Raw genomic sequence first — 15,176 nt, 5'->3', positions numbered from 1 at the left:
AGCCAAACACATGTAATAAATCAGTCTCGCTGTACAGGATCGGGTCTGCCAAAAGTAGCTTGTTGCATTTGTATCCAAAGACGGAGGCCTATTGCGCAAATCGTGTTGTGGTTTTAAACTTTGCTGGGTACACAGTCCTGTAAATCTGTGCTAACACAGGACCACACCAAACGTCTCGATACCTTTGCTCTACTTTTTGAGAAGAGTCCTCAGAAGGTGAAGATCTGTATTAAAGTCGTACACACCCTATTTATATCAGTACCTTTCAATGTACTGCTCCATAAGATGCAAATAATAGAGGAGAATTGCTTAATTAGCACTTGCATGAAGTCAAATAAAAAAGCTCAAGGACAAATTGGTACAGCAGAGGAGTAACTTGAATCCTCTGGGGCCCAATGCAAAATCTGTAACAGAGCCCCCCACCTACAATGTGATATTTCGAAGGCTGGTGTCTTCTAATTTTGCAGAGGGTCCATCGGGCCCCTCAGGTACAATTGGATACAAATAAATCTAATTCCGGATATTGCAATTCCCTAATTTTTAAAGAGGTACACCACCCAAATTTTTTTTTACAAAAATTCACATAATACTGCTATGGGATATTCGCAACGCTATCCTCAAGCTCGATGCAGCAGCCTCTTCATCTGACCAAAAAGGGGGTCAAGGTAGCCCTGTTTCCTAATAGGCGATACCAGTTTACCAATTTATGCCATTTCCCGCGTCAAGTGGGAAAACTCCTTGACTGATTAATATGGCAATAAGACAGTAGCATGAGGTATGAGAACCACCAAGCCTCCTTGGTTCTTTTCGGACCTCGATCAATGACCTTCATAAACCTGAGACTTGCTAGGGATGTGTTCCCCCCACAACCGTATATAAAAGTCTGTGGTTGCTAGGCAGTGTATAGGTTGGCATTTGTTGGTCTGGTTACTAGGGGCACACTTCCTAACAACCAGCCTTTTCAGTATGTCCCTAGCAACCAGTCTGTCTCGGATTACTTGAGCTCAAGGACAAATTGGTACAATCTTCTGGGGCCCAATGCAAAATTTGTAACAGGGCCCCCACCTATAATGTGATATTTCGAAGACTGGTGTCTTCTAATTTTGCAGAGGGTCCATCGGCCCCTCAGGTACAATTGCTACCTCTTCAACCCCTATAGCACAGAAACAAGGATAAGGCTTAGCATTGGGGGTTCTGACTACTGGGACCCCCACAACCAATGCATCCCCTTTGGCTTCTTCCCAACACATCACCACACACGGACTGGTTCTGTGTAGGAATTGTAATGAGGCTGTGCTGTAATTCGCATCACAACCACTGGTTGGGAGTGGCGCTGTATCGCAACAATCGGACCCCTACGGATCAGACATTGATGGCTTCTAATCAATAAGACATCAATGTTATTGGTGGGAGAGGCTCAGAGGAATAGATTTTCATTAAAAATAGAAGGGAATTATTTTTTTTATGTGACTATTGGGTCTAAAAAACGTAAAACTCGCCACAATTGTGATTTTCTGTCACCCGGTGACCTTCAGGCTATCTGTACATCACTGTATAAGACGTGGAAGGAGTCATGCTACCCTTGGTTGGTACTTAATGTGCGATTGCTTCAGGATACGGTGTAGTTCAATAGTTATGACCGTTTTATAGGTTTGGATTAAGTTTGATGTAAATCCTATATATGTGCTGTAATGCAACGGCAGTGGCTCTCCACTTTATACTAAGTAGTGTCCCTCCGTCCGGACCGGTGAAGATCGGCCCTGATCAACGTACCTATAGGAGGTAACATTGCAGGTAAGAGCAGTGAGAGAGTGCACCAAATTCAGGGGTGCCCCGCTCCTCCCACTGGGCGGTGCTACATTATAAAAGGCGACTGATTCGCCAAAACATGGTCATTGCGCGGGCAGAGGGGAGTGTGTGAAGCAGGCCCAACATGGGAGGAAGCCTCTAAATGAGCCGGGTGTGGCAAGGAGCCACGGTGAAAGGACAGGCTTCGGCGGGTTGAGTGGACTCCCCCGTGGGCTCCTGTGGTAGGTATATAGAGAGGGGGCCTGAGTAGAGGCCTAGACTGCACATTTATCAGCAACCTGTGGAGGCGTGGAAGCATTTCCGAGGAAACCCAACTGATACAGCACCCTGCTCCGGCCGCTTCCTACAATTGTAATCGGGGGCAAAGCTCTCCTGGCCCTTCTGGGGGAAAAAAACAAAGGGACAAATCCCTAAAACCGGAGGTCATCCCTGAAATATAGGAGCAAATTCCAGACTAGATGTAATCTTTACATACATACAGAGCAAGGTGACATTCTAAGGGTGCCGGGATTAAAATTTAATTCACCTTATTGCTAGGCTGAATACTGAAGGTCAGTCATAAGAGTAACGCTTCCAGCCACCAATATTACGTGCCTTACACTAAAAAATCCCAAGCAGCTGCAGGCCGGGGGACCTTTCCCAGAGACATTGAAATTGAGCTGCACGACTGAGCTCTTCTGTGTACAGAGAGAGGTTTATATGGAAATGTAAAAAACACGAGATCTGGAAACAACCTGAAGATCAGGATATTCCATACTGTGCTATATGTGTCTATAGACTATTGTGATATTCCATACTGTGCTATATGTGTCTATAGACTACCATTATATTCCATACTCTGCTATATGTGTCTATAGACTACCATTATATTCCATACTGTGCTATATGTGTCTACAGACTACCATTATATTCCATACTGTGCTATATGTGTCTATAGACTACCATTATATTCCATACTGTGCTATATGTGTCTATAGACTACCATTATATTCCATACTGTGCTATATGTGTCTATAGACTACCGTTATATTCCATACTGTGCTATATGTCTCTATAGATGGTCGTGATATTCCATACTGTGCTATACGTGTCTATAGACTATAGTGATATTCCATACTGTGCTGTAGGTCTATAGACTATTGTGATATTCCCTACAGTGCTATATGTGTCTATAGACTATTGTGATATTCCATACTGTGCTATAGGTGTCTATAGACTATTGTGATATTCCATACTGTGCTATATGTGTCTATAGACTATTGCGATATTCCATACTGTGATATATGTGTCTATAGACTATTGTGATATTCCATACTGTGCTATGTGTCTATAGACTACCATTATATTCCATACTGTGCTATGTGTCTATAGACTATTGTGACATTCCATACTGTGCTATATGTCTCTATAGACGGTCGTGATATTCCATACTGTGCTATATGTGTCTATAGACTATTGTGATATTCCATGCTGTGCTATACGTGTCTATAGACTATAGTGATATTCCATACTGTGCTATGTGTGTCTATAGACTATTGTGATATTCCCTACAGTGCTATATGTGTCTATAGACTATTGTGATATTCCATACTGTGCTATATGTGTCTATAGACTATTGTGATATTCTATACTGTGCTATGTGTCTATAGACTATTGTGATATTCCATGCTGTGCTATACGTGTCTATAGACTATAGTGATATTCCATACTGTGCTATATGTGTCTATAGACGATCGTGACATTCCATACTATGAATTATGTGTCTAGTATGTCAAAGTTTGGAATATTCCGATCATTGGCTGCCTCTGTCGGGGCATGCTGAGAGTTGTAGTTGTATACTGTGCTGCTAATAGCTAATATGACCTTCTCAGCAGTATATAATATTCCAGAAAAGTATGATACGTTGGACAGGGCTATATGGGAACATTTTTATAATGTTTGGAAAGAAAAAGGAAGAAAGTGGGAGATTGGGCAAAAGTCTCCCTGCAGCACAGAGTATTTTAATATAGGAGCGTGCTGGATTTGAGGAGTTGCACAACTGTCCGCTGATGTGATTTTAGGGATGACATGGGCAGTGTCCTGATATCAGGAGAGGAATGGAGACAAGTGGGGGATGACAAACTGATAGGAGGAGGTGCTCACAGCAGCACAGAGTATTTATGGTGGAGAAATTAGTTGACCTAGTGGAAAGCAGAGACCTGAGGAGGTTAGTGAGAAAAGGGCTGCAAGTCATAGGACAATGTCCCAGTGTGAGGAGCGGAAATAAGTGGAAGAAGCAGGGTCCTTCTACAGAACAGAGTATTTCAGGAGAGGGGTGTACCATTCTAGTGGGAGGCAAGGAGGGCTGCTTTGGACTGGGACAGTATCATGAGGAGGAGACTGAAGACCAGTGCAAGGGGATAGATCATGAATGAAATGGGGTACTCCAGCAGCACAGAGTATTTCAGAAGCCCAGAGTAGGACACACTTAAATTCAACACACTGCCACCAAGTACCAGGATGTTAAAATCTGGATCCCTGGAAAAAGCATTACATAAAATATTATTTATTTCACGTGGACATGCTCTGCCGCCATACGTAAAACATTCGCCATTCACGCTCAATCCGCCTCCTGCGTACGACGACAGTAAACCTGGCACGCTTTCTCTGTTTATTATGTAAATGTGAATCCAGACCAGGACGTGCGGGAGAAGTCTGACAAAAAATAAATAAAAAAGTCAGATAAAACTAAAAACACAACACAAGTAACAGAAGTTTATCGCCCGTGGTTTTATAACAATCTCTCTACACCAGAAATCAACCAACTATATATTTTATTACTGGTACTAGTAAAAAGAATCTGATTGGTTGCCCTGGAGAAGACCATGTCTGCAGTTCCACCCCTGTTTGCCACCATACTTTACACTTCAGCTCTGTGTGTATGGGAGTGTCTTGACCCTCCCCCTGAAGGCAGATGATTGGTGTAAGAAGAAGGACTGAGGATGTTGGATTTCAACATGCCCGATCATATATTCCTGCGAAAGATAAGCGGCTGGTAGACCACCTCTGCCTGCGATCGCCCTAAAGAATGGAGACAAGTGGCTGCGCCTCTCGTGCTGCTTATCGCGGAGAAAAAAAACGGCTTACGGGGGGTTGTAGGTGAATTGACTTTTTTTTTTGTGACCTACCCGTGATAAATATGAAAAGGTCTATATGGAAACACGTAAATGGTTAACGTTCTCGGAAGACTTGGGACACGATTCCATCTCTGGATTAACAGGCGGCACAATGTCTGATAAACTGGCATGAGAAACGAGTGATTTCTCCGCAGATGTCACCCAGTGTTTACTGTAAACACGGAAGATTACCCGCAGCACGTGTACAGGAGCTTTACCTGCGCCCACAAGGCAAAAATCAGCTCAGGTTACACCAACCTACGTTCGTGCCCTCATCGCAGCAGCTATGCAGGCGCCCATTAACCCCTTCATACCATGTGCGATACTGCCTGCCGAGCCAGTGTATCTAACCCTACCATGTGTGATACTGTCTGCCGAGCCGGTGTATCTAACCCTACCATGTGTGATACTGCCTGCCGAGCCAGTGTATCTAACCCTACCATGTGTGATACTGCCTGCCGAGCCAGTGTATCTAACCCTACCATGTGTGATACTGTCTGCTGAGCCAGTGTATCTAATCCTATCATGTGTGATACTGTCTGCTGAGCCGTTGTATCTAATCCTATCATGTGTGATACTGCCTGCCGAGCCGGTGTATCTAACCCTACCATGTGTGATACTGCTTGCCGAGCCAGTGTATCTAACCCTACCATGTGTGATACTGCCTGCCGAGCCAGTGTATCTAACCCTACCATGTGTGATACTGTCTGCCGAGCCGGTGTATCCAACCCTACCATGTGTGATATTGCATGCCGAGCCGGTGTATCTAACCCTACCATGTGTCATACTGCCTGCCGAGCCGGTGTATCTAACTCTACCATGTGTGATACTATCTGCCGAGCCGGTGTATCTAACCCTACCATGTGTGATATTGCCTGTTGAGCCACTGTATCTAATCCTATCATGTGTGATACTGCCTGCTGAGCTGTGTATCTAATCCTATCATGTGTGATACTGCCTGCTGAGCTGTGTATCTAATCCTATCATGTGTGATATTGCCTGCTGAGCCGCTGTATCTAATCCTATCATGTGTGATACTGCCTGCTGAGCCGGTGTATCTAACCCTACCATGTTTGATACTGTCTGCTGAGCTGTGTATCTAATCCTATCATGTGTGATACAGTCTGCTGAGCCGGTGTGTCTAACCCTACCATGTTTGATACAGTCTGCTGAGCCGGTGTTTCGAATGCTATCATGTGTAATACTGTATTCTTAGTCAGTGTATCTAATCCTATCATGTGCGCTACTGCCTGCTGAGCCGGTGTATCTAATACTACCATATATGATACTCTTTGCTGAGCCAGCGTATCTAAGGCCCTGTGCACATTACCATATTAGCTCCCAACCTACCCGTTAAATGCATCAATAGGGCTCCATCAGCCCGACAGAGGCCAAAACGGTATCCTTACGGCCTCCATCTGGCTGGTACAGGTCAGTATACTTCTTTTTTTTTGTTTTTTTTAAAAGGACGGAATACGCTGTTCCATCCAACAACAAAAAAACGTATACCACACAGTAGATTTAAAAAAAAAAAAAGAAGAAAAATTATATATTTGAGCCTTTGGTTGAGGTTCGGCATAGGTCACAGATATACATTTAATGTGTACGTCATTGGCTCTTAACCAGCTTGTCATAACGTATACGTTAAACGAATATCATTATAGTCTATAGTGCCGGATGCCATCAAATCCGACGTTTAACGTATACATAGAGAGCTGTTCACACACGTAGGCTAAAAAAAAAAAAAAAGAAAGAAGACTTTAGTCATGTGGGATACTGTGCCAGAGAACCCAAAAGCACTACAATCCCCATCATAAGATAAAGCCACATTTAACCATTTAGGAATCTATGAGAATATATTAGGAAAATGACTACTCCCCAATATACTTATTGCTCCATTTAGATACAAGAGCGGTCAGATAACATCCCACTTTACAAATCCATCTGCAGACCGCAGGCTCCCATTTACGGGATTCACCGCCATCTTCAGATTCCATAGAAGACCCCTGATCACCGTTTTCCACACATACAATGGTCCTCGAAATCATAATTTTGGAGAAATTATTCAATAAAATGAGTGGATTCTGACCTTTCTGGCAGTGACGTGACGTCCAGCACCGCGGTTCCTGCACTCCACTTATTACAGTCCTCACACATGAGGATTTCAGGACTCCAGGACAAACATCCGCGCACTCCTCCATTTGCTTGTTGCCGACAATGTAGTGGTTGTCTACCGCGTCCGACAAGAGTGACCAGTCTATGGTGGAGATGTGACAGAGCTCCTGGTTACGCTCAACGCGGACTGCTCCTCGTAGTATGTTGGTGAGACTGAGAAGTCCTATGTCCCGTAAATGAGGCATCTCAAAAATAACCAAGGAGTAATGGAAGAAAAGGTCAGTACCACGGATCACGGAGAGGTTGGGAAAAAGTTCCTGAAGACTTTCTAAGCCGTAGACACGAAATAGAAGAAGATACTCCGTGATCATGGTCAAACGAGGGAAACTTAGGCCTCGGAAATCCTCGGGCTTGGTGCCAAACATAAGCAGGATCTGTAGGTTACCTTGGATAATGGTACAATTCTCCAACTTACGGAGCTGGCTCACGTCACTCCGGATGTCCATGCTGCCACAAACTGTAGGACAAAAGAAAATCAAATTAGGAGTTGAACCATGTAGAAAATCATTTGAGGAAACAAACATTTTTCAAAAACCTTTGGGCTCATGCACAAGACTGTATTATAAATTCAAATTGTGTGGGTCCGTAGTATGGTACTCAGTCTCTGGGGAAGCCCCTGACATCACTATCCATATATGGACAGTGTTGTCAGGAGCAGAGCAGTGTCCCAGGCAGAGTGCTAGTAGCGCTCTGCCCGGGACTATGGCTCTGGGGTTGCCCCTAACATCACTATCCATATATGGACAGTGACATCAAGGGCTTCTACTGAAGTGGAATCCCCAGCCATAGCATAGGCAATGCTTCGGCTGGGGATGCCACTCCTAGGGGGAGCCCCAATGGCGCTACCTACAGGGAGGGGGGTTGTGTGGTACTATATACAGAGGGCACTACATTTATGGGGGTACAAACTGGGGACCTAACTTCTATATGGGGGCAAAAAAGGGCCTAACGTCTATATGGGGGCACAAAGTGACGTTTTCTACCATTTCACTGCCGTCGATAGTTCCCCCGCAAAGGAGCCTACTAAGTCTGTGTCGCCCAAGGGCCCACATAAACCTGGAGCCGGGTCTGGTACCTATAGTAGTCTATAGGGCCCTACTGTAGCTCCGAAATCCTAAAATATAGAGGCATATGAAAATATCCGTATGAAACCGATAGAAAAAAATAAAATTGACGCATGCCCCATCAGATGTCATACAGCGGAAACATTCTACTCTAGAAGATATTTCCGTAATACAGCGCTGTACAATGGCATACGATGACACATGACAGATTAATACACATAAATAAAGCATCTAGTGACCCACAAGTGATGAGATCTGGGGTCTTTTTAGGATTTATGTGTAGGAACTTTCCACTGGGCAGCAGATGTTTATGGAGACACAAACACTATCTCATACTAACGCGTAGGATGCGCAGATGGACGTCCGTCTGGGGCACGGTGATTAGACTAATGGAAGACCTGTCGTGACAGCAGGTCATGTTTGCTTTCCTTAAATTGTATACATTCACTCGAAGATTTCCCAAAAACATCTGGTACATCCCAAGCACACAGTAGGAGTAAATAGTTGGCCTGATACAATACAAAGCTTTATACTACAGATCTACGATGGGGAGGGTGGTGGAGAGTCCTCCTGCCCGGCAATATTGGGTTTGAAACCCATCAAGGTCAAACATCTGCATGGAGTTTGTAGGATCTCACATGAATTTCCATCAAGATGTCATAGAAGTACAGAAAGAATTCCCATTACAAATCCAAAAACCGAGTTTCCGTTATTTTAGGATATTGGTCGGAGCCATGAGAGTCATCCCTTTCCACCACTGCGCACCCAGAACGGACTGCAGCCGAATATTATAGACATTTCAGGCTTGTCGGCCCTCATCAGTTCTGGATTTGCAAATCATGGCTCAATGGACTAGGCCTTGATTCTAAGTAAATATATTGCCCGACAACTTTTTGAATTTTTTTTTTGAAAAATTGGTAATTGGATTTTTGTATTTGACCATTTAGCGCAAATAGGACAGCGATCACTTCCAGTCTCCTTAATTTAATGTCACGAAGGGCTTATTAGGACGAGCGCGTAACTCGTCCATGTGACGGCCGTTAAAGCAACGGCCGTCACACGGACGCATGTATTTTAACGGGGCCTGTTTAAACGGACCGTGTGAAGGGTCCGTTAAAAATAGGACATGTCCAATTTTCTTCCGTTTTCACGGATCCCTTAGTAGACTCAGAGTGATCCGTGCTAACGAGTCCCGCACGGGTGCAACTCGGTCGGGAAAAACTGCAGTTTTTCACATCCGATTTTGCACTCGGTCGTGTGAATAAGCCCTAAGGCTGACATTTTGAGAAATGGCTGCTCTTGTCAGACCGAAGTGACCTCATTAGCCAAAAACTTTATAACCTATTGACCCCAACAACAAACCTTGTTAGTTTTAGCTTTCAAGTACATTTACAGTAAACAGGTAAAAGTTGTGGTGTGACGCATGCTGAATCGCACATTTTTTTAACTCTATATTTCCCATTTCCAGATTTACGTGTCCCTCCACCCAAGTTTTGGATCTCGGGCCCACCACTATAAACTTTTCATTGCTCGAAATAAGGAACAAGATTATTTGCCAGGCGAAAAACAAAAATTCCAGAAAGCGATGAACCCGAGGGGCAAACGACCGTGGACAATATTGTGGCCGATTCCTAGAATGCCCAAGTGGCCCAGTCCAACCCGGTATCAATGAAACCCAAATCTGCAGCTGAATATCTGGGGATCTAAAAAAAAAAAAAAAAGTGACAACCTCCGGCCAGGCAGAGAGCCCGCAAGGCAGGCGAATGAGTCATCTGGGGTCCCCTCTTGGACATCTCAGAAGATCATATGGGGTCTGTGAGCTTAGAAATCCACTCCGCTTTGGAGCCTCCATCTATGAGTACCGGTCATACAACATTGACCTCATTCTGCAAACCGATGGCAGTCCGAGCTCACGGACTCTACTGATGGGGCCTTGTGACGCATCACGTCAGATCATTTTTGGGATTTACGTAGAGGAATTAAAGGGCAATACACGGAGCAGCAGGTCTCTATTCCTTCTAATGATTGGAACATCTACTGTAGGTCTCTAGCATTCCTCTGGCAGATGAGGAGTTAACAGGGGCAGCGCAACTCCTGGAAATGCCGGTTGTGTGGCTTCTTGACCAGCAAACATAGCCGCCTGGTGTTTTGGGCAAAATATTGAAAGAACAAAAATAACATCTTTGGTCACCGTCTTCAGTGCAGCATATACAGTATGTACAGTAAACATCTACGCGGTACATTATGTTGACTGATGACTTATGTAGCAATTTGTTTTTCAGGACGAGGCGCAACCAGCACAAGAAGGATTTTATATGGTCATTTACAGGCACCGACAATAAAATAAACTCATCCGAAAATTATCAAGTTACTCCCAAGTGGTCCATGGCTACAGCCTGTCCCCTCATCTGACCCGTCTTTTAGTAACTACTCGTATTCCCCATGAAATAACAATTCTGGAGCATCTTTTCTTCAAATTCCGCATTGTGCCGTTCCTCTGTTAATCCTCCTAGAAATGAACTGGATGCACAGCCTGAAACTGTCCAATCAGAGTGAGACTGTAGGGACACGCCCCTTTGACCAGGGGAATGTTAACACCCATTTGTCAATTTATTCAAAAATTTCAAGGAGGAATAACAGAGGAACCGCAAAATGCAGAGTTATGGGAAAAGATGCTCCAGCATTAGTATTTCATGGGGAATATATACACCCAGCTTTCCCAGACTGCTGTAAGTAACACCTATCACTGGATAAGTAGGGTAATACAGGGGCTCAGTGATCATTATTGCTGCCTGTCGGGCAACAAGTGCCTAGAGCTTGGATGCCCTATGGGTTTCTAAGCCCAGTTTTTTTCCTATGAAATTCACCCTAGTGTATAGGAAATAGTACAATGGAGCTTTGTGATCTTGTATATCCAGTACACAGGACCCCCCTTTATTAGCCAGAGGGTAAAGCCGCCCTGGAGGACCCGGCCCGTCCATGTATTACAACATCAGACATTCGTTTGAATGATCACCATGTAATACTACACATCTCCTCTAGTGGCCACTGCAGGTAAAGTGTACGGCTGGACGTAGCTTCCCATGGGAATACCAGTTGATCGCTGGGCCAGCTTAATTCTAAAGAGGGGTTGTCACCGTTTAATGAACGTTTTAGGGAGGATTTAATAATATCTTATAGGACTGCAAGGTGAAGCACTGGGAATTTGAGATAAACTTCAGGTCTCCTACAACATTTCTAGTCAGGACGTTATTTTAGGGAATTGAAAATTATTGCATTTTCCTCTATGTAACCGATTTAAAAGGGGAAATCCAACCTAAAAATGATCCAACGACTTGAGCCCATGAATCCTAGAATGTGGGGGGGGGGGGGGGGGGACTCCCTATAGTTTTGGAAATAGGTGGAAGTCTGATCCCGAGCATGGGCCTCTTATCAAAACCTGTCCTTGTTGCTTATAGTAACCAATCAGAGCTCAGGTTTCATTTCTCAAACTGCTCTGGAAAAAAAGTGAAAGCTGCGCTGTGATTGGTTGCTATGACAACAAGGCTGGCTTCACTGTTGGACAGTACTGATAAATGAGGCCCAAAGTGACCAACCTTTTTAGATATTTAGATTACGAACAGTCAGCACTTTAGGGATATACCTAAAAGAAACGGATTTATAGGAACAGGAGAAACCCTTTAAATTTGCGGTAAAGGCTTGAGGCCTGTAGAATAAAAGTCCTCCTGCAGCCTGAACATATAGGCCTTACAAGGAATAATAGGGGTGATGTATCAAAACTGGTGCAAAGGAAAAGTGGAGCAGTCGCCCATAGCAACCAACCGGCCTCCATGTTTCGGAGGGCCTATTGAAAATTAAAGCAATCTGATTGGTTGATATGGGCAACTGCTTAACTTTTCTCTAGAATCAGCTTTGATCAAGAACAGTCGACGGTCAGCAACAAAAAAACGGGCAAAATAGTCCAAACAGGCCGGGCTATTTTCTGCCATATTTTGGCTAGTACCACGTTTGTATTAGAATTACACCCAAAAACGGACAGAATTTGCCCAAATCAGAAATGACAGAAGACCGACGACTACGGGCAACCTAGAAAGTCACTTTAGTGTCACCATCTCCACTTACAGACAAATCAATTCAGTCTCCATGAGTCAATCAATGCCGATTTACCAACCCATCCACCTGCTGGTGACATCACTGGTGACATCAATAGCAGAGGTCCGTTACTTGTGGCTCCCCACCTGTTTTGAAACTACAACTCCCAGAATGAGTTCATCAGAGCATGCTGGGAGATGTAGTTTCACAACAGCTCAAGTGCCACAACTTGAAGACCACCGGTATGGGTTACGAGATACATCTCAGTCCCTTGCCCACCAAATACGCAAAAAGAAGACAGTCCTTGTCCAATCTTTGTAAATTTCAATAAGAATTGGTCTTCTAATAGTGCGGAGAAGCGACAACGTGCTGTAGAAAAATTACTCCCGTAACTTAAAGGGGTTTCCAGGTTCACAACAATAGCATTTTTTTCCCCCATAACAGCGCCACTTTTAAGCATTGGTTGAGTCGGTTATTACAGCTCAGCCCTATTCATTTGAACAGAAACGAGCCGCAATACCAGATACAGCCCATAGACAAGAGTGGCGCTGTTTCCGGAGGAAAAAAAAAAAAGCAGACCGTATAATCTAATCCTGGACAACCCCTCTAACTGGATGTTATAGGGAGCCTCTCCACTACGAAATTCCTCCACAGAAAAAAATCCCTCGTTTAACCCCCAGAGAGCGGAGGGCCATCCTGTAAGGACCACCATCGATATCCATAGCAGCCAATGGAAGACAATTGATATCAACAAATTCCCTGCATGTTGGTAATTTCCGCAGTGTTTCCAGTTTTTTCTTTTACCCCATCACCCCCTGAAGATTTTATAAAAATCAGACATCCCCTGTAAATTACCACCAATTGTGCCCCTGGTTGTCCGAACCAGGATGACTTGGATCAGGGCACCATCATTTAAAGACATCGTCCAGGATAAGAATTGTATTTTTCCCCAAAAACAGCGCCACTCTTGTGCATTGGTTGTGTCTGGTATTACAGCTCAGCCCAATTTATTTAAATAGGAATAAACCGCAATACCAGACACAGCCCATGGACAAAAGTGGCGCTGTTCCTGGATAATAAAAAATATGCAGACCCTTTAATCTAATCCTAGACAACCCCTTTAACAGGTTCCCGTCCAAGGGTGACAGCATCGATAGATCACATAAATATCTAGGCAATAAACCGGGCCCCGATACAATCCTCCATACAATATATAATAAAACATGGCAGCCACTTTTAAGTCAACGGAAAAAAAAAACAAAAAAACTTACAATCAGTCGACTCCCCGCTTGCGACAAACAAAAAACCAATGAGCAGCGCGGTATTGAAGAAAATGGCGCACGCGTGGAGCGATGTTCTCTCCATGCCCCCAGGACTCCAAATGTTAAAATTCTAGTAAAATATTAAAAATAACGATAAAACGAAGCGATCAGACGTCCATGCGGCTGGCAGCGTGAGGGCGCTTCATGCCTCGTGGATACGATGGGGGTTGTAGTGGATGCTGGAGCAGAGCTGTGTTAGATGTGATTCCACATGACATTGTGTAGTTGAGTCTTGCGGTGCGAACACCTGTGTAGTGTGAGGGGGGGGTGTGACTTAGTGAAGCCGTGTATCCTAAACACAGTGACAGGCCCGCTCTGCAGATGATTGGCTGCCACAGGTAACCCACACCCCGTAGTCCTAATTACAGGGACTGAACTCCACCTATAGCTGCTGCAAGGCAAAAAAAAATGTGCAAAGTTATAGGGGATGTTCACACGAGTCGTTTTTTGACTGAACGGTCAAAACCGCGCTAAAATAAAATTGCGATGACGTTTTTGTTGGCGCGGCTCGCACGGACAAAGCACATTGAAATGATGAGGTTTATTTGTTTGATGCGGTTTTTGACCGTGCGCTCAAAAAAAAGCTGATGTAAGTAGTTCTTGTTGTCGTCTATGTTTTTTCAACAATAGCGCGACTGGGCCACGAATACGAAAATTGTGGCAAATAAATCCAGTCGTGTAAATGTACCTTAGGTTTCCTTCACCCTCACCCGTCTTTTTTTTTTTGCCGCATTTTTATTTAACGTATAAACGCAGCTTTTTTTTTTTTAATTGCGCTCTTTATGACTTTTTTTGTGGTGTTTTTTCAAAACGGTGTGTTTTACTACCGCCTTTTTTTTAAGTGGCGTTTTTCACGTTTGATTTAAAGATTCTTCTTTGCAAAACACATGATTTGGTCTGAAAAAAATCGCCATAAAAACGTGCAAAACACAATAACACATACGCTTTTTTTTATCAGGCAAAAAAAAAAAAAATGGAGGTCTATGAGAGAAAAACGCCGCTAACTAATAGTGTAATATTTACCGCAATGTTTGTAGTGCGTTAAATATTTCACTATTGATTTCCAGTCAACATCTGGCCGCATAATTTTTCGCTAAAAAACAAGGAAACAGGAAAAATGCCACAAAAAAGTGGCGTTTTTCTTAAAAGCGCTGTATGCGAAGGCTCCCGATGACCGTTTTACGGAGGTCCGATCACACAGACAAACTCGTATATTGTCACCATAGACACAAAGATTATCAGTCCAACCAAATTGGTCAGATTTTCACGCCTACGAGCAGAATATAGGCGACAATAGGGGAAATTGATCAAAACTAGTGCAAAGGAAAAGGGAGTAGTTACCCATAGCAACCAATCAGATTCCATCTTTTATTTCTCAGAGGTCCACTGGAAAATGAGAGTAGAAAGCTGATTGGTTGCCATAGGCAACCAATGAGATTCCATCTTTTACTTTGCAGAGGTCCATTGGAAAATGAAAGCAGAAAGCTGATTGGTTGCCATAGGCAACTACTCTACTTTTTCTTTGCACCACTTTTATAAATCTCCCCCATTGTGAATTT

General features: G+C 43.8%; 1 protein-coding gene across 1 annotated transcript in view; it reads right to left on the bottom strand.

Moving 5' to 3' along the window:
• INSRR (insulin receptor related receptor) overlaps positions 1 to 14,909 on the bottom strand; it is a 36,928-nt gene extending 22,019 nt beyond the window's left edge. Inside the window, exons 1-2 of the mRNA XM_075844832.1 lie at positions 13,567 to 14,909; positions 7,054 to 7,596 (exon numbers count right to left, since the gene is read on the bottom strand). Of these exons, the coding sequence (XP_075700947.1) occupies positions 7,054 to 7,596; positions 13,567 to 13,660 (637 nt within the window). The 5' untranslated portion in view covers positions 13,661 to 14,909. The remainder of the gene's footprint in view (positions 1 to 7,053; positions 7,597 to 13,566) is intronic.
• Positions 14,910 to 15,176: the final 267 nt, after the last annotated feature.

Source organism: Rhinoderma darwinii, chromosome 12 (assembly GCF_050947455.1).
Source record: "Rhinoderma darwinii isolate aRhiDar2 chromosome 12, aRhiDar2.hap1, whole genome shotgun sequence".
Lineage (NCBI taxonomy): Eukaryota > Metazoa > Chordata > Amphibia > Anura > Rhinodermatidae > Rhinoderma > Rhinoderma darwinii.
This window is presented reverse-complemented; position numbering and strand designations above follow the sequence as displayed.